Consider the following 20070-nt stretch of genomic DNA (forward strand, 5'->3'; position numbering starts at 1 on the left):
GCTATGGTGAAGGCTTGTTGCAACAGACAGTGTTGCTCTGATGGGGTCACTCTTGCTTATGTTCAGTGCATACTCTCCTGTGAGCAGCTTCCACTAAACACAAGTTTCAAACACCTTTATGTAACACCCACAACACCATAAAACGTCAATCTGTTTTTGGCAACAGCTCATTATTTGTCTTTATCTGCAGATGTTGGTGTGTTTTCAACAGAAATCAGCACTGTAAAGAATGCCCATGTAATTTACAGTGAAATAATAGTAATACTAACTAATCCAGTTATTTTTACCGGAACCCGTTTAAACCTAAATGCATTTATGGGATGAATGACCTGGGATGACCTGCAGTTCAGTTTGCTGGGATTCAGTTTCAGCTTATGAGCCATTATCCGTGTGGATATGTCTGCCAAACTGAGACCCCAACACAAGCTGTGGTATCTAAGGAGGGTGGGAGAAGATAAAGTGAGTGTCATCAGCATGGCAGGCAGATGTCTATCCCCTCCATGTTACCTGATATAAGTGATCTTCTAGGTGGGAAGCAAATCATTCCCATGCTTCTCCAAAGTCTTCAGAGAGTGGACAGTATAAACAAGCATATAAAATGCACATACAAACATATAAACACTAGCATTATTTGGCAATGAATTAATTTCAAAGGAAAGAAGGCGCTATAAGAACTATAGTGAAGAACTTTCATTTTTTTGAGGAAGTCAAGTGAAATAGAACATAATTCATAAAAAATACTTTTAACACATTAACATGCTAATAGACACCATGCATTATTATGCTAAAAATGTAGCCCAACTCGTTGCAAATGCATATGTTGCAAGTGTTGGCCTCCTTCCTGCTTTTTTGTTACACTTAATGTTTCAGATAATCAAACATATGTAAATATTAGTCAAAGATAACAGAAGTAAACACAACATGCAGTTTTTAAATAAAGGTTTTTATTATTAAGGGAAAACAAAATCCAAGCTCACATGGCCCTATGTGAAAACATTTTTGCTCCCACTGTGAAAACATAACTGTGGTTTATCACACCTGAGTTAAATTTCTCTAGCCACACCCAGGCCTGATCACTGACACACCTGTTCACAATCAAGAAATCACTTAAATAAGACCAGACTGACAAAGTGAAGTAGACCAAAAATTCCTCAAAATCTACACAGCATGCTGAGAGCCAAAGAAATTCGGGAACAAATGAGAAAGAAAGTAATTGAGATCTATCAGTCTAGAAAATGTTATAAAGCCATTACTCAGTGAGAGCCATTATCCAATGGCGAAAACATGGAACAGTGGTTAACCTTCCCAGGAGTGGTCGACCGACCAAAATTACCCCAAGAGCGTAGCGATGAGTCATCCAAGATGTTACAAAAGACCCCACAACAACATCTAAAGAATGGCAGAGTTCCAAAATGAACACTGCTGCTGAGTAAAAAGAACATAAAGGCTCATCTCACATTTGCCAGAAAACATCTTGATGATCCCCAAGACTTTTTGGAAAATACTTTGTGGACTGACAAGACAAAAGTTGAACACTTTGAAAGGTGTGTGTCCTATTACATCTGGCGTAAAAGCAACACTGCATTTCAGAAAAAGAACATCATACCAGCAGTAAAATATGGTGATGGTAGTGTGATGGTCTGGGGCTGTTTTGCTGCTGGAAGACTTGCTGTGATAAATGGAACCATGAATTCTGCTGTCAACCAAAAAATCTTGAAGGACAATGTTCTTCATCTCCATCTGTTCGTGACCTCAAGCAAACGTGGGTGTTGCAGCAGGACAAAACGTACCAGAAAGTCCATCTCTGAATGGCTGAAGAAAAACAAAATGAAGACTTTGAGGTCCTGACCCTAATCCTATTGAGATGCTGTGGTCATGCTCGAAAACCCTCCAATGTGGCTGAATTACAACAATTCTGCAAAGATGAGTGGACCAAAATTCCTCCACAGCCTGACTGCAAGTTATCGCAAACTCTTGATTGCAGTTCTTGCTGCTAAGAGTGGCCCAACCAGTTATTAGGTTTAAGGGGCGAGGAATTTTTCATACAGAGCCATGTAGGTTTGGATTTTGTTTTCCCTTAATAATAAAAACCTTTATTTAAAAAATGCATGTTGTGTTTTTACGTGTTATCTTTAACTACTATTGCCAGGATTTAGCCTAGACATTTTCCATGTTTTTTGTTTACGTTTTGTGTTCACGTGTCTCCCCTGTCTATTCCTTCCCGCCTCAGCACACCTGTCCCTTATGTGTCTAATTGTCTTTCCCAGCTTTGTTTGTGTTTTGTTTTGTTTGTTTTAATAAATCATGTTTTTAGCTATCCCTGCATTTTGGTCTGAATTTTATTCACAAGGACTGGTGTCTATCGCTGACAAATATTTACATTTTTTTGATCTGAAACATTAAAGTGTGACAAACATGAAAAAAAAAAAATCAAGAAGGGGCAACACTTTTTCACACAACTGTAATGTACACTGCAATTATTGATACAAAGCCTTGTCCAAACTAGATAAGAAATAGAGAGAACAAATATAGGCCCATCAGCACTTTAGTTATGCAACTGGTAGTGCAGAAACAAGTCATTCCTTTTTTCAGTGTTTTTTCTCAGGTAACACTCCCTTTTCCAACAATCCTCTCCTTTGCATTTTCTAGTAGTTTTTCACTTTTTTCCACAATTTTTGCCGTTTTCAGAACAGCATCACAGTCATACACACACAAACAAATGTACCTGTAATGGTTTGAGATATGCAAACGGCATGGAGAAGAAATTAAGTAAAGGGTCTTCAAATAAATTAAACTTGCCTTGTCACGAAAGGTGATACATACCTTAATGGTCACAGATGTGGGGTACAGTGAGACCCATGTTATCTAGTTTTGCAGTTATGGTACTATGCTCTAAAGAAATATAAATTATAAAGCTGTCTTTCAAAAGATAGTCAAATCTACAAAATATTGTTATTCCAGAAATTCTTTCTGCACATATATAACAATGCAATATATCTAAAAAAAACATGTTATAAATACTGCTTATGTAATAAAATCCAAATTAAATAATGGAATAATTGTTTCTCAAAGGATGTCACACCTACAGACACTGCAGTCTAACTGAGGCACTCACACTCCCAGCAACCACTCATTCCTAGTAAACATCCTTCTGAATGTGTTTACCTGTGTTTAATTTATATATTCTGTTTAAAATAATCATTTTAAAAGAATCAAGCACTGTTTAAAAGCATCATTTTAGTTCTTTTTTTGTGAAGTATACCTCCAGTTCAATTGTGTTCATCTCATTACCAAAAGGTTACCAATAATTTCAGTTCAAACGTGTTCGCAACGTTACCAAGCCTGCTTTTCTTTTTCCAGTTTTTGACTAAATGTATCTTCTGCTCTTTAACCATGTCTTTGCCTAGCTTGTATCTAATTTAGGGAGGCACGGTGGCTTAGTGGATAGCACGTTCGCCTCACACCTCCAAGGTCGGGGTTCGATTCCCGCCTCCACCTTGTGTGTGCGGAGTTTGCATGTTCTCCCCGTGCCTTCCGGGTTTCCTCCCCTGGTCCAAAGACATGCATGGTAGGTTGATTGGCATCTCTGGAAAATTGTCCCGAGTGTGTGTGCCCTGCAATGGGTTGGCACTCTGTCCAGGGTGTATCCTGCCTTGATGCCCGATGATGCCTGAGATAGGCACAGGCTCCCTGTGACCCGAGGTAGTTCGGATAAGCGGTAGAAAATGACTGAGTGTATCTCATTTGACCTGTGCATTTTTAAACCCTGCTTTTTGCCTAAAGTGTTTTTGATTGTGTAACGTGTGTTGAATGATGAGGCAGAGAATCCAAGTGCAGGTAGATGATTTATTAAACAAAAACACAAAGTAATCCAGGGAAGGAAACAGAACCAGAAACATGAGCACACGAAAGCCATTAAGGACAACAACTGACAACAAACACTCAGGGATAAATAGATACAATGAGCCAATGTCAAAAGAGAACAGGAACACATGATTTACAACAACCAATCAGAACATAACACATATGCTAGACCAGAGAACATGAGGGCAAGTAAAGCAAGACACAAACAATACAAGACAGGTTACAAAATAAAAGACATGAAAACCAGAACATGAAACAAAAGCCAAAACCAATGTGACAAAATCCCCCCTCTGAGGACAGCTCCTGATGCCCTTAAATAATCCTCCACCCAAAACAACAAAAAGTCAGGGAGGGTGGAGGAACGGTGGCTGCAGTCTTGGGGTGGGATGGAGGGGCAGGCCCATGAAGCGAGACTAGAGCTGTAACACTGTGCAATGGTAGGCCATGGAGCATTGGCAGACCTGGGCAGTGGAGCGGAAGCTTAGGGTTAGGGTGCGGTGGTGGTCCCAGATTACGAAGCACTAGTTTATGAATGACCTCTGTGGTCACAGTATGGCATACAGTACATGAGACTCTGGAATGACTTCTGTGGTCGCATCATGACAGGCGTGAAACTCACGAATGACCTCCGGTGTCGCATCATGGCAAACGGGAAACTGAGAAAGGACCTCCATGGTTGCATCATGAAAGATGGGGAACTCAGAATCAGATCTTTGTGTGGAAGTGGCCTTTTGACCTTTTGAGCTAAAGGGCAATATGCAGCCCAAACACACCAAATGGCCATAGCAGCAACATGAACTGTATTTGCAGTAAGACCACCTCTGAGACCCCTTGGCTTGCGACAACTACAGGGATTCCAAGGGGTACGTACTGACACAAGGGGTGCATACACTCAAGACTACTGGAGACACTGATATGCCATCCAGGATGGCTGAAGACTCTGGGATAACGCCCTTAAAGGCTGGAGACCCTGAAACAATGTCTATGATAGCTGAAGGCTCTGCTGAGAAAGCCATCTTGGCTGAGGGCTCTGGCAGCCATTTTGCGTGGAGGCTCAGGAGTGGTGGCCATGTTGTGAAGCAATGTTGTTGTAGCAAAGTTCACAGAATTCTTTCATGAAGACCTGAATAAATCAACCTGCATAAACTTTCCAAGCATCTGTATTTGTGACAATATGAGTACATTATATGCTGTTCATTACAGTCTATAACTGTATATAACTGGACCGTGTAATAACGCACTAAATCATAATGCTAATAATACTACAATAATCTGGGATTGTTCCAATCTTATTTCAGAAAACCGTTTTAGAAAATAATAATCAGACACAATTTTCCATCATGTTTAAAATTAAATGTACGCTAAAAGAAGTTCTTCAACCTTAACAACGAACTCTAATAGTGTAGTAGACACTGATGCACCAGAAGGCCAGATGAAAAAATATAAAAACCTTTAATTAACTTAATGACATGACATTATGGTGACAACTTAAACAGTGGTGCTAACAAAGCATACTGTAAGGATGCTAACCTTCACCTGGCCATGAAACTGATTACAAGTTCAATTTCTTAAGAGCCTATAAAAATGAAGAGACATTTTGGGTGGAAGCACTTCCCTGACAACAGAGATAAGAGTCCATTGTTTGGATGACTAAAGTCCTTCACAATCTTCTTGGCCTTTGACCAGCACCGCTTTCTGTAAATGGTCTACAGGTCAGAGCTGATGGTACACTCAGCTGATTGCACCACACTTTGGATTGCCTGTCTTATGTGCTTGGTACTGTTCCAAGTAAAAAATCAAGTTTTTGATGCATTCTGTTAGAAAAGTCTCGGTTGTTTCTGTGATCCTTAGCAATAGCTGTAATTCTTACATGATTAATTTAATCTTTTTTGCAAAATCCCCTCAAATTAAAGCTGGACATAAACACTTCGGTAACATATAGATTACTTTATTTATTTTTCATGTGGCATTATACAGAGCCATACAGACCCAACTGTATGTCATTCTCTGCAGCTTAAACCAATCTGGACATTTTCTTTTGAATGCTCCAATCAACAATGTGTTTCCAACAACAAATTTGCTCACTCATTGGTATTGTATTTTGCACTATTTTCCATCAAGTAAACTCTAGATATCTTTGTCCTATTAAATTACCATAACTGCTATTTACTCTACTATGTATGTATTGTAATTGATGTGGGATGTGGTAGCTCAGTGATTAAGGTGTTGGGCTACTGATCGGAAGGTCATGTGTTCGATCCCCATGTCCACCAAGCTGACACTGCTGGGCTTCTCCGCAAGGCCCTTAATGCTCAGTTGTAAGTCACTCTGGATAAGGGTGTCTGCAAAATGCCGTAAATGTAATTGTGCATTTTAAGAAACATTGCCTTTATTTCAGCCTCATTCTTGTTTTCACAGGTTCACAAGTCTGTGTGCAGTGTGTAGCAGTTGTATATGTTCCTCTAAGACTTGGCCCTCCATGGATATTTTGGCCCTCCCTTATGGTAAAATGCTGGTTCTTGGGGCCATCTCTGCTGCCTCAGCTTTTGTTGTCACCATCCTGATTGTGCTGGTGTGTGTGGGCTGTCATACGTAAGTGAAGTCTAGTTCAAAATAACATTACATTTTTCTAATTTTGGTAACACATATGAAGCAGGACTATATGCTATTAAAATACACTGAGAATAATGGCAGTGGTGGTTAGATGTTTGTCTAACAAAAAATTAATATACAGTAGTTGAAATGGTTAAATGGTAAAATGATGTGAAGTTTTAACATGTACACTGTTATGTATGGAATGTATGTATGCAATGGAACAGTAAGGCTTGTTTTTGCTCTACATCAACTAGCCATAACATGATAGGTGTAGTAAATAACATTGATTATATTGTTTCAATAGTAATATGCAGTGATTTGTCCCTACAAAAAAAAGCATGTATATTAGAATGTTTTTTTCTGCCCCATTTTTTTATTCACTCTTTACAGAAATAAAATGAAATTAATGATTTAGATATCCAAAGAACTGTTTAAATTTTTAAATCTAAAATCTAAGATCTTTCCAAAATGCATTGTAAGAAGGACAATTTTTAAAGAAGTGTCCAGTGTGCCAGTTACAGCACTGAATTAAATAGAAACCTTATTTACTGAAATAGGAGAACCTGTTTAGATGTGAGCTCTTTATAGATATGGCCTCTGTGTGAGAGTAGCCAAAAAGCAGGGGTGAGCTTTAATTCAGCCTGGGAGTCTCACAATCTTCCAAGCCAACCCAGACACCCAGAACAAATTTCCTATTTTTTCTTTCCTAAATTCAATTTATTAGACTCAGGTCAGTACATAAAAATATAACCAAACAATGAAAAGGTAGTGAAGAAAAACTATTCATATCAGCTTACATGGGTTTGCACAGAACATTAAGCCTTAATCAAACAAGAGACAAACAATACTCTGAAGAACAGTAAACAAAAGGCTTATCATAGAAGGTCAGCAGGTGTCAAAAGACACTACACATTTATCAGTGCAGAATTATCAATGATGTCAATGTACTATCTCCCTTTCTGTTGACATTAACAGGAAACTTCATTTTATTCCTGATTAGTAGAGGTCCTAATCCTTTTCTTCACACACTTCAATCTGGAGAAGATTTTTGCACATTCCCAATGTCAATGAAAACATGGCATTGACCCAATTACATCATAGGTATCAGGTTGTATTTAGACAGGAGGATATCAGAATCAGAAAGCACATACAAGGAATTTGTATTAGTGTCATATGCTTCCAGTACACAGAGACAACAACAAAACACAGATAATAAAAATAAGATGAGAATAAAAAATACACATATGTAAATACAAATTGACAAAAAAATTGAAAAATAAATTGAAAAATAATTATGCCAGCATATTGCACAGTTTTCTGCAAACTGAACAGACACTACTCACCAACTCCAAGCACTCATCAGAATCTGAAGGGTTGACATCTACTACTGATGGCTCCTTTACAATCTAACACAATAATTATCCAAAATAAGCTGCAATAAGGTTTATTCATTCATTCATTTTCTACCGCTTATCCGAACTTCTCGGGTCATGGGGAGCCTGTGCCTATCTCAGGCGTCATCAGGCATCAAGGCAGGATACACCCTGGACGGAGTGCCAACCCATCACAGGGCACACACACACTCTCATTCACTCATACACTGTCGTGGACAATGTCACAATGTAGCTTTACAGGAATATATAAATTCAGAATATAAAGTGATCAGAGTGATCAGACTCCAACCACAATTAGGGCAACAGGATGGATCAGGCAGGTCCAGAGAAGAAGTAGTCAGGAACTCACTAGCATCTCAGGAATAGCATGTGTAGCTTGTAAGAGAGAGAAAGAATATTGAGTATGCTTCTGTAATCATGTAATATTTAAGGACCATGTGCAGAGTGCATGCAGGGGTTCTGAAAAGACTATGACAGCATAATTAATAGGGAGAGCCAGATGGTGACAGACCTGAGGGGGCTCAAGGTCTACAAACCTAAGTTAACATGACAGAGTGGGGACAACAACATCTAAACATCCTAGTTAACTAAAACATGTTATGCCAACGAACCCTCCAGATTCACTACTTTACCTATGAAAAGGCTTTTAACTTGCCTAAACAAATGTGTTTTCAGATTTAAACACAGAGACTGTGTTTAGTCCTCTGTTAGTCCTAAACACTAATTGGAAGGCTGTTCCATAACTCCTACTTGAGGTACCAACAGGTGGCCTGTATCCTTCAATCAAAATAGACATGGAGGAATATAAATAAAAAATAAGTAATCAAAATCTGACTGTGTGGCACTTTAGTGTAGTTAAAATAGGGATAATGCGTTCATATCTTCTAGTCTGTTAGAAACTGGAGCTTGTTTATGCAGAGAGTCCAAAACAGAACCTTGCGAAAAACCAAACTACTGTATCTTGGTATGCATAGAGAAGTTTGATCAATGGTATGGTGTCAAAAGTGGCACTACGGTCAAGCAACACCATCAATGGGACACAACCCTGATCAGAGGCCAGTAGTAGGTCATTTACCACTTTAACCAATGCTGTCTCTGTGCTACGATGAGGCCTAAATCGTGAATGATTTCAAGAATGTCAGTTCTAAGTTGGTGTAAGCATAACTGTTTCTAACGATATTTCTAGCATTTTTTAGATAAAGGGGAGATTTGATATTGGCTTATAGTAGGAGAGTTGACAGGTTTTTTGGTCAGGGATTCCTTAACTGCAAGTTTAAAAGATTTAGCTATATAGCCAGTGCTATGGGAACAATTTATTATTTTTAGAAAAGGGTTGATTGCTACTGGTATTATCTGTTTGAAGAAACATGTATTTATGAGATCTAGTATGCAAGTTTGATTTTTAAAAGGAATGTATGAAAATTAGATGTCTCTTGAAGGGGAGAGAAACATTCTAAATGCTGATTTGATATTATAATATTGTTATATACATGATTAGCTAAGGAACTGTTATTTTTATATTTATAGTATAGACTAATATATGATATTAGTCACTCAAGTGAAGTCATTGCTGATGGATACAGATGATGTGCATGTTTCTGTGGTGTTTTTATTCCTAGTTATTTTTTTTAAATTAAATTATGTTGGAGAGATCAGCGTATGAACGTGTGCACCATCAGTATCCATCAGTCATCAGCAATGACTTATTTCAATGGCAAAATTTAAAATATCACTCAAACAATTTAGACTATAAATATAAAAATTACAGTTTGTCAGCCAATCCTGTAGATAACAATATTATAATATCAGATCAGCATTTAGAAAGTTTCTCTAATGCTACTTGAAATTCTGCCAATTTCGGCACCAAGGTTGTGGTGCATGTGTGATTCTTATACCAATGTACCAAACTTATACCAAAGTGTGAAAACCTTGGGAGAATTTGCAAGATGTGTACCTTTTTTTTTTTTAAAGAAAAAAGTAAGAAGACATTTTTTTCTTATAGGACTTAAGTTAATATGTAAATCACAACAGAATGGCACAATAAGCAAACAAAAAATAAGGAAATAATCCCCATTCAAAAGTTTGAATAACTTTAGTTCTTAATATCATTAATGGTATTATAGTAGTACAATATTATTGCTTCCTTTAGCATCAATGATGGCATGCAGTCTTTTTAATAATTGTGCATGAGGTCCTTAATTCTCTCAGGTGGTACAGTATAACTGCCCATTCTTCTTTGCAAAATACAATTTTGAGATCTCCCCAAAGTGGCCCAATAATATCGAGGTCAGGAGGCCACTCCAGAACCTTCACTTTTTTCTGCTGTAGCCCTTGGAGGGTAAAACTTGCTTAGGGCATCGTCATGTTGGAACATACAAGAGTGTCCCATGCACAGCTTTTGTGCTTTAGAATGCAAAATGTCTGCCAGTATTTTCTGATAAATTGCTGCATTCATCTTGCCATAAATTTTTTTACTAACTTCTTTGTGCCACTGGAGCTCACACAGTCCTAAAACCCATAAGAGATCCACCACCATGCTTTACAGTGAAGATGATGTACTTTTCACCGTAGGCCTTGTTGACTGCTCTCCCAAGATAGCATTTATGGTTGTGACTATAAAGTTAAATTTTGGTCTCATCACTCCAAATGACTCTGCTCCAGAAGCTGTGAGGTGTTGTCTGGAATACTAAAGGTGAGCCTTTTGTGGCATGGGCGCAGTAACGGCTTTCTCCTGGCAACTCGACCATGCAGGTAATTTGTGTTCTTGGTAGGGGATGTGGTGGCTTAGTGGTTAAAATGTTGGACTACTGATTCGAAGATCATAGGTTTGAATCCAAAATCCACCAAGCTGTAACTGCAGGGCCCCTGACTAAGGACATTAACCCTCAACTGCTCAGTTGTATAAATTGTAAGCCACTCTGGATAAGGGTGTCTCCTAAATGCCAGAAATGTAAGTAGCTCCTTGAAACAACAATTTTTTCCAGAGCATCCTGTATTTCACAAAGTTATGTGTGGGTTTTTCTTTGCATCCTGAGCAATTCTTCTGGCAGCAGTGGGTTAATTTTTCTTGGTCTACCTGACTGTAACAGTATCAACAAAACCTCTTAATTTCCACCTCTTTATCAGAGTAATAATTGAATAGTACTGACTTGCATTTTTAAGTTTTTGACTATTTATGCACAGACACTAATTACAAAAACAACGAGGCACAGGCGTGGAAACATTTAAACCACTGTGTGTCAACCTGTGTGTTTATAATGTGGCCAAACATAAAAAGGAATCAATTGCTTTTCCCTGCTTATGGAAGTCCAAGGAGTCCAAGCTTATTTGGATGACATCCATTGAGAAAAAACCATGGAAGACTATAGCACATGGCTATGTACTGTATTGGAGTGCTTTGCAGGACCTGGACTGCAGAGGGAGATGAGAATTTTAGCAGTCAGTTACAGTAGCTTACAAATCTGGGTTCCAGGTGAATTAGGATAGCATTAAACCTACCTATAAAAAAATGAGGCTATCCAGAAAGCACAGCCTCCCAGGACAATGCTGAGTGTCAAAAAGTTTATCAGTATTTATTGGGTTGCCATTTTATGATTTGCACTGATCATAAACCCTTGCTGAGGCCATTCTAAACTAATGCCTTATGTCACCACACATGTTATGTGGAGTGTGATGCTATAGGGAAGAGTGCTTCTTTTGTAACCATGGTCTCAAAAACCTAATAACCTTTCTGACTTTTTTCCTGAAATTGTTATGCCTGAAATGCCAGTGGATGTATAGCTCAAAACAATAGAGCGCCATCCTCCACCATAATTGTCATATTCTGTCGACTAGGGAATTGGAATAGAGTGGCTAGAGAAGAGTGCATTCCCCTTTAAGAAAACTGATGCAATATGGGAAGTATTTTTTCTGTGGTGTTTGAGATCTTACCTGTTCAGCTGTCATCCTTCTGAGTTATAAATTAAACTTCTACATAAAACAACTATTACCTTCATTATAGTACATTTGGTAGTACTGTATACCTAAATCACAATAGTGCAGTGCTATGCTGTATGTTAGTCTTATGGTAAAGTAATATTACGTGTTTTAGAATGTAGGTTGAATAGCAGTCCAAGTATTCACAGCTAATTGCTCAGTATTGTGGAGGTATGTAGAACCATGGTGTGTGAAAGTGTGCAGGAAGACTATGGAGACAGTTAGATGAGGTCTAGGCTTGTGTTTTTTCAGTCAGCAGACATTTTAAAAACCCAACAAAAACAGCACAACCACAGGACATGGGCCTGTTCAGTCTCTCTCTCTCTCTCTCTCTCTCTCTCTCTCTCTCTCTCTCTCTCTCTCTCTCTCTCTCTCTCTCTCTCTCTCTCTCTCTCTCTCTCTCTCTCTCTCTCTGTCTGCTTATGGGAGACTGAAATCACAAATACAAATAAGTAAACTGGCATTAATAAGACACAGGAAAGAGACATCATGCATCACCTGCTGGTTTGATCCACCTCCTCTCCATCCACTGATGCTCGACCATACCCCCACTGCTATAAATGTGAATAAATATATATTATATATCTATATCTATTATATATCTATAGGTAGGTTTAATATATATAAATGTGAAACTGTTATAATATAATATTTGTTTCTAACAAACCTATATACACCACCTAAGAGTTATGCTAGCTAATATGTTCTGCTTGAAGGAAAACAGTTGCACCACTGCATGCACTAGACTGCTGGGCTATTAGACAGCCAGCTATTACTGAATGATTACTTTTGGTATATATGAGCTGGCATATGACATGATTGTTACGGTGAATCCTGGAGGCTCAGGAATATTTTTTTTCAATACCAACAAAAAGCCCTGTGCACTGAAACTTTACATTTTTTTAAAAATCTTTTCTACAATAGTAAACAGGGTAAATTGGATTTTGTTATCAATTTCAATTATCAATTATCAATCAATAAGAATCAGCAATAGTCAATCAGTAATGATGATAGTGTCATAACAGTGAGCACAGTTAACAAAATTTTACACTCTTTTAATGTTCACATAAAACCATCATGGCTGCATAAAGAGGAAGAAAAATGGAATAAGAGAAGGATCAAACAGAGGGAAGTGTGAAGGACCTGAAAAATAACGAGGGGTATAAAAACACTCGAGAAAGGCAGAAAATTTCATAAAGAGAGATAAAAAGGAAAAGAGGGGCATGTTTCTCTAGCTTTAATGCTCATGTTTCTCCCTTCTCTGATTTCTCTAGCATTAACTAGGTAATTTTCTGTTGTAGGAAAAGCAAAAGTAAACACAGCTATGCCAGTATGGGGAGTCAAAAGGTGAGTTAACAGTGATAACAGGCACACATAAAAGCAGGACACCGAGCAACATGCACACAATTAGTATGCCTTTTTTGTTTTGTTTTTCAGGGTGTTCTTCGACAGTCCAAGCTGAACTCCATGAGTAAATCAGACACACGTCTGCATGAGATGCATCGAATGCCTTGCAGTGCAAGAGGTGAGTGCAAAGTATTTGTGCATTTGTCTGTCTGTCTGCATATGAGATTGGGGTGTAATGTGATAAAATTCTAAAAATGTGAAAAAAAAATGGGGGCCGCTGCTGGGAATGTTTACTTGTTGTTTTTAAATTTATATATTATAATTTATTTGTTTTACTATTATTTTATTTTTATTCACAAACAACAATGAATAATAGTTTAACAAATATAACTTGTATTTGTCAACTCTTGAACTTGTACAGTTTACTCAGTTCATTCCAGGATGCCTTGTGACTTCCTGATAAGCTCTGTATCAAACATGCCTGAGTATGCCAGGGAACTACTGTATCTTAAATACAACAGCAAGCCTCATTTATCAAAGCTGCTTTCATTTAAGAGTTATCTTTACAGGCATTTATATTTTGTAAAAGTCTTGTAATGTTGGAGCAATTCTTTGTTTCACATTTTTATAATTCCAGTGGATATTTTAGCTCAGTTTGGCTTACACAATCATGTACACTAAGTTTTACTAATAGATTGATAAATGAGGCTCCCTGTCTCTAACTATAATAGCCATCTTAAAAAAATAAATGTTAAAAATAATCATTTTTGGAGACCCATCAGGCTGATGTTGCTTTGGGTGCTGTCTCTAAACAATGTGAGTTATGTTTGCCCGAATATTAAATAAAAGTATATTTATTTTGTAAATTTTTAGTCAGTTTATACAGATATGTGGCCAAAATATGGTTTTATTTTGGAGTAAAGCAATATTTATATCAAATCACACCAGCAAGGTACTATTTAGTGGAAAATACTTTAGGGGAAAATCTTATTTTGTAAATAAATGAATGTTTGAACTGTCATTTTAAACCATTAAAGCTTACAAGTATTTTATAATCTAAATTTTATAATCTAATTTTATGAAGCTAAATTATTGCATAAAAATGGACTGTAAATGCATTGTATAAATTCAAAGGATAAAGGTTAAAAAATCAATTGCATAAATATTAGTGTTGAAGTCAAAGTATGTGCTTTTTAGGCAACACAGAATTCTTTCTTTTCATTTCAATTGCAAAAATCCAAAAAAATCTACATTATCAAACAAGGCATATTTTTCTTATTGAAAGAAAAAAAGTTCTATACACAATGTTCTACACATGTGTGTAGCAGAGACTAATGTTAGCTCTTCAGTGTCTTCCCTGTCAGAAAGTAAAGCTATATCAATTAAATCATTGGAAAATCAACCTTATTACACATTCCAAGACACATATTCCAAAACACACATTCCAAGACAGACATGTATGTGCAACCTCTGATGCAAAATTAAGAGCATATATAAGCTTTTAAATTTAAATTTCATAAGCCAATTTAAATTTCTAAGAGCCTTTTTCTGTCCTACTGGTTTGTATACACAAGGTTTAATAAAGCTGTTTTTTTTTTACACCCACATTCATTGGTTTTGTACATACAAAACACTTCATCACATCACTCTGGAGTTCACACAAAATTTTATAAATGAGGGCCATGGTCTTCTACTTTGAAAACACATCACATTATTAATCAAGTAATCTGTGATCCATATTTTGATGAAAGGTTAAGAGAATTTTTGTCATATATACTGTATGTACATTTTTGATGAACATGCTTCAGGAATCATGGGTGCAAAGCAAAAGGCAACCAGAAGTACTCTGCACAGGACTGTATAAAATGCAAGTACTGTAGGAAGAAGAAGAGTATTATGAGCAAATATTATACATTATAGATCAAGTATGATGACAAGTCCATGTACTACTTTTAGTGAATAACATATTGTATTGTTGCCAGGTGCTCTTAAGGATCGGCCAGCCAGCATGGACCTACTGTTGCTGCGAAGTCATTGCTCAACTACTGACCTCCACACTCCAATCTCTGCCTACCAACTGAACCGTATTCCCACTGGCCATGAGAGTGTGGTTTGTGACCCTCTCTACCCAGAAGATGAAGGATTATATGAGAAGGTTGGTGTGTTGAGAGCTCCTCCCCCAGCTCCACCCCTGAATTCAGTACAAAGCCAAACAATTCCTGAAAACATACAAGGAGCAGGAGAAGAAGGATTGGAGAGCAGAGAGAAAACTGAGGCAGGGCAAGCCGACGTGATGGACGAGTATGCCTCTGTAAAGAAGGTAAAAAGACTGGAGAGAGGGAGGAGGCCGGAAGGCTCAGAGCAGGAAAATACATCAGAGTCATCTAGTAGCACCGTTCACAGAAAAACAATGGAGTCTTTCCACATCCCCAACATCCCCAAGGTAAACACACAGATACAGAGTACCTCACCAAGTTGCAACCCCCTCAAGAAAGGAAAGCAAAAGAAAAAGAATGAATGTTTGTAGTAAAGCTGCATGTGTGGTTGACTGTCAGATGTTGCTGAAAGATCATGGGTGAGGACTGCTGACAGATTGCATGATCTAGCCGCATGGAGCTTCTTACTGATGATGCTCCCTATCAGAGATGGAGAAACAATATATTGAAAACAGTGTATTCAAGTATTTTAGAAAGTAAAGAGATGCCAGTCAGTAGTTGCTGATGGCTGAGAGATCCAGAGGCCATTTTTTCAGGATGATTATAACCCTTTCCTTGAGTGCAATTTGTAAAAAAACTGTTATAAAACAATTAGTTATGGGTCAGTTAATGATAATAGTGATGATGGGGAGGTGGTCTTGGGAGATGGTCTGGGGCATTGTGTAAGGGATTTAATCTCCTGTCAGGTGGTGGGATTACAGGAAAAGATGAATTGGATTGGATGAACAGGATAGTGAATACTAGATGTGTTAGCGAATACTGAATAAGTGTACTAAACCTGTAGTGTGAGAGCGAGGGTAGGAGAAAAGTTCTGGTGAAGATTACCATATTAATACCATATTACTCAGATGAGCAATTATTTATCAGTCTTCTCACTTTCCAAAGTCCATTTTTTATCCTTGTCACAGACACAATTGCTGGATTATTTAGATGAAAAAATATTTGTTTGTCATTATGAAATTTATTTAATTGTCATCAATTTCCTGTGTTACAAGCAAATTAACATTTGAAAAAAGCTTAATTAGTTAATGTTTATTTCTGGGTATTGCTCATTAAAGTCCCACTGACAAATCAAGTTTGGCTGCAGTCAGGCACAAATGTCTATTCCCATCATCACATTAAACCCTGGAGAGAAGTTAAAATAATTTGCTAAACCTAGAAGTTCCTTGCGCTGGAAATAACAAAAAAAAATCCCAAAATGCAATGTCTCTGGATTATGATGCTGTATTACTGAGGCTGAACAAAGGAAAACTTCTGCCAAATGCTGTAACTGTAAACAAATATATTATTATATTCTTACTTATTTATGTATATTTTAATGCAACCGTAATATTAGCTCCAGTTGTTAAATGTATCTACTGAATTGCCATGTTATTCTTTCGAGTCAGCCTATACAAGAAAATTTTCTTAAACAATAAAGACAGCGTGTGCGTGTGTGTGTGTGTGTGTGTGTGTGTGTGTGTGTGTGTGTGTGTATGCGCGCGCAGAACTCACACTTCTGCACGTGTTCCTGCTGCTGCAAAGTTGTGCACCACTACAGATGCTTCCAAATGCTAAGTGCACTTCATATTTTAGCCTGTAAATGGGTATGTGCAGATCTGTGTGCATGTGCAAATGCAGCACACATTGAGGTAATTATGTAAGAGCGCTTTCAATAGGTTACACTGTTTGTTTTGTGTTAAAAGTAGAACCCAAATAAATATCCAGAGCCTTATCAACCTACTTATAAATTTTCTTCAGTGGCTATGCAGTTCTTACCTCTATACTTACTGAATATTAAACGGTTATGAAATATTCACTGCTAAAAGTTCCTCTTTACAGACAGGGTTTTTGAGTATTTTGTGATAAACATGTTTCATGCATTTATGTGTATAAGGAAGGTAAAAGGGAGACTGAGAGATAATTTAAATAACATCATTGCAATGACACCTGTCAAGGGGAGGGATATACTGCAGCAGGTAAACAGTCAGTTCTCTAAGTTGAGGTGCTAGAAGCAGGAAAAATGGGCAATTAATCGGACCTGAGCAACTCTCTATTGTGAAAAATGTATGTATGAATGTATGTATGAGTACATAAATAATTGTGTAATTAGAAAAAAACAGTTGATTTCCCCCTCCTCTTCCTCACAGTGGTTTGACCCACTGCCTGCTTTCCCAGTTCATCTCACCTACTCTGCACACACGAGTCAGGTGTGTGGCTGCGGCTCAATTAATGTTGAACTCCATTAAGTAGCGGATTTTATTCACTTTAAATAAAGCGATTCTCTTTAATGTAGTTGATGCAGACTCATTCATAAATTAGTTGCGGCAAAAATGCTGATTACTTTGCTGATTAATTTTCCATGAATCTGCTATATTAGCGACTAAAATATTACTTATCTAGTTAACATTAGCTTGTTTACAATAGCTTGTTGCATAGTGCACTGCAACTAACACGCCATAGTCATCGAGAAAAACTTTGAAAATAACCATAATGACACAGTCTCCATGCTACATTAATAATGATAAAAGCAAAGTTTTTCACTGTGGGGACATATCTTTATAAGTACAATTTGACTATATTATTTGTGTCCCCTTCAAAAATTGCTCATGAGAAATTGAAATTGAGACGAACCCCCCCCCCCACCCCACTATTAAATTAAATTTAGCCCCATGCATTCTGCATTCATATGGATGTTATTTTGACACTTAACACTTACTGTACCTGAACATTGTTACAGTCATGGCAACAATGTTCTCTAATGGCAGCGATCTCTTTCAGCTGGATCATGTGCCCTGCCACACTGCAACAATTATTCATCTTTTTTATTTTATTTACCAGATCTCTGTCTGTGGTGGACTAACAAGTTCGATCCATGAAATCCCCACTTCTCAGGACTTAAAGTATCTGTTTCTAAAGTCTTGGTAACAGACATCACAGCACATGTTCAGAGGTCATGACAGGTCATGGCTATTCTGTCAGCAAAGGGGACCTAGACAATTTTAGGCAGGTGTTTTATGCAGGTGTTTTTGAGTGCTATGCCTAAACTTTATGTCTGACCACTAGGGGGCAGTGTCCACGGGTAATGGAGAGGTGTACATATGGAAGCCTCCTGAAGAGAGCAACACTCCCTCTTTGAGAGGGCCATCGCTGGAGAATGGCCAGAGCAATTCCAGCACCACAGAGGTAAAAGCACAATGCTTTTCTGACATCTGACATATCGCAACACCAAGCTAGGGTCTTAAGATTCTGATCTTTTCTTGCATTCTTGACCACTTATGCCCACTCATTCATTCTCTCTCTCTCTCTCTCTCTCTCTCTCTCTCTCTCTCTCTCTCTCTCTCTCTCTCTCTCTCTCTCTCTCTCAACCCCCCCCCCCCCCCACACACACACACACAGTTGTCTATAATATATTACTCAGAGGTCAGAGTAGATTTTTAGTGTCTGATGTTCCACATGTTGTTGATGGCTTAAATAGCAGTCTTGCACAGTTTACTTCAACAAACAATAATGAAATCAAATAATGCAAAAAAATATTTAATATATTGCTTAAATGCTCTTACATTTTGCTATTTGAGTGGCTAAAAAGTTCAAAAGATTTTATGTGTTTAGCCATAAGATTATAAAGAAAAAAACCCACTATTAAAACGTTCTAGATAGATACTAGAAAAAAACATGAATAGTGTTCGAGTTATTTGAATGGTTTACAAGTGTGTCCATAGATAACCATATCTTTCAAGTTTAATGACAATAGGTCAGTGTTAACCCTGCCTGCTTATGCTGATTGGCTGATGGTGGCTAATATTTTTTAATACAGATATGCAGTCTACTAAATATTAGCTATATATTTCCTAAGAAATTGTTAGTTAAATTTAACCTTGCCCCTTGCCTGTGTATGATGACAGCTTATAATTAACATATCTACATTCACCTTTCAAGCTTTGTGCCAAAAAATTATGAGTTAAGGCAACTTGAGTGAATTAGGTTCCATCTCATAAGAATAGATTGTCATGTTATGGCTATTTATGCCAGTCCATTTTGATAATTATTGAGTTTCACATTCTCTGAGTAGGAGATCCAAAAATCGAATGACGTACAGTTTACAAAAGCTCACATATTAAGCAGTGATCACATATTTGATCATTTGCATGAAGCTAAATGTTCCAAAAGTTGATTTTGTATGGATTAAGCAAAACAATGAAGCTAAAAATGCAAATTAACCATTACAGCTTCCAAGAGATATGCTTGATTTTGTGTGTACAAATACAAATAGCACTCCCTAGTGGCCAATTTAAGTAAGAGCCAAATAGCACTCCCTAGTGGCAAATTTAAGTAAGAGCATTAGCTGTTTCCCTCCCTCAAACTTTCGGCCTGTTGCAAGAGTGCCAGCTAAAATCTGACTGGACAATGTTTTTTCAATAATTAGGGGTAATGAAAAATCCACTTACCAAATATCAGCTTGATCGGGTTTACTGCTCTTGAGAAACATCTGCTTGGGCTGGAAATGTGCCTCCTCTGTACATTATGATAATGCCAAAAGTTTTGTAGATGTCTTTTGAACCTTGTACTGAACAAGTATTTCCAGTTTGATTTAAATACATATTGAATGAATTACAGCTACTTGGCAAAGCCAGTCAGGCTTCCTAAGAATTAATTGATGTTTTGTAGCCATGACTTTTTCTAAATCAAAATAGCAATGT

At 37.5% G+C, this 20070-nt stretch overlaps 1 protein-coding gene across 2 annotated transcripts in view; it reads left to right on the forward strand.

The window, feature by feature from the left end:
* The window catches only part of LOC113641963 (lck-interacting transmembrane adapter 1), a 38118-nt gene that overhangs the window by 11616 nt on the left and 6432 nt on the right, over nucleotides 1–20070 (forward strand). For both annotated transcript variants that reach the window (XM_047807024.1, XM_027145176.2), the window contains exons 2-6: nucleotides 6283–6456; nucleotides 13130–13175; nucleotides 13266–13353; nucleotides 15158–15618; nucleotides 18437–18556. In XM_047807024.1, coding sequence (XP_047662980.1) covers nucleotides 6344–6456; nucleotides 13130–13175; nucleotides 13266–13353; nucleotides 15158–15618; nucleotides 18437–18556 — 828 coding nt within the window. In that variant the 5' untranslated portion in view covers nucleotides 6283–6343. The remainder of the gene's footprint in view (nucleotides 1–6282; nucleotides 6457–13129; nucleotides 13176–13265; nucleotides 13354–15157; nucleotides 15619–18436; nucleotides 18557–20070) is intronic.

The sequence above is a fragment of the Tachysurus fulvidraco genome, chromosome 23 (genome assembly GCF_022655615.1).
Source record: "Tachysurus fulvidraco isolate hzauxx_2018 chromosome 23, HZAU_PFXX_2.0, whole genome shotgun sequence".
Taxonomy (NCBI): domain Eukaryota; kingdom Metazoa; phylum Chordata; class Actinopteri; order Siluriformes; family Bagridae; genus Tachysurus; species Tachysurus fulvidraco.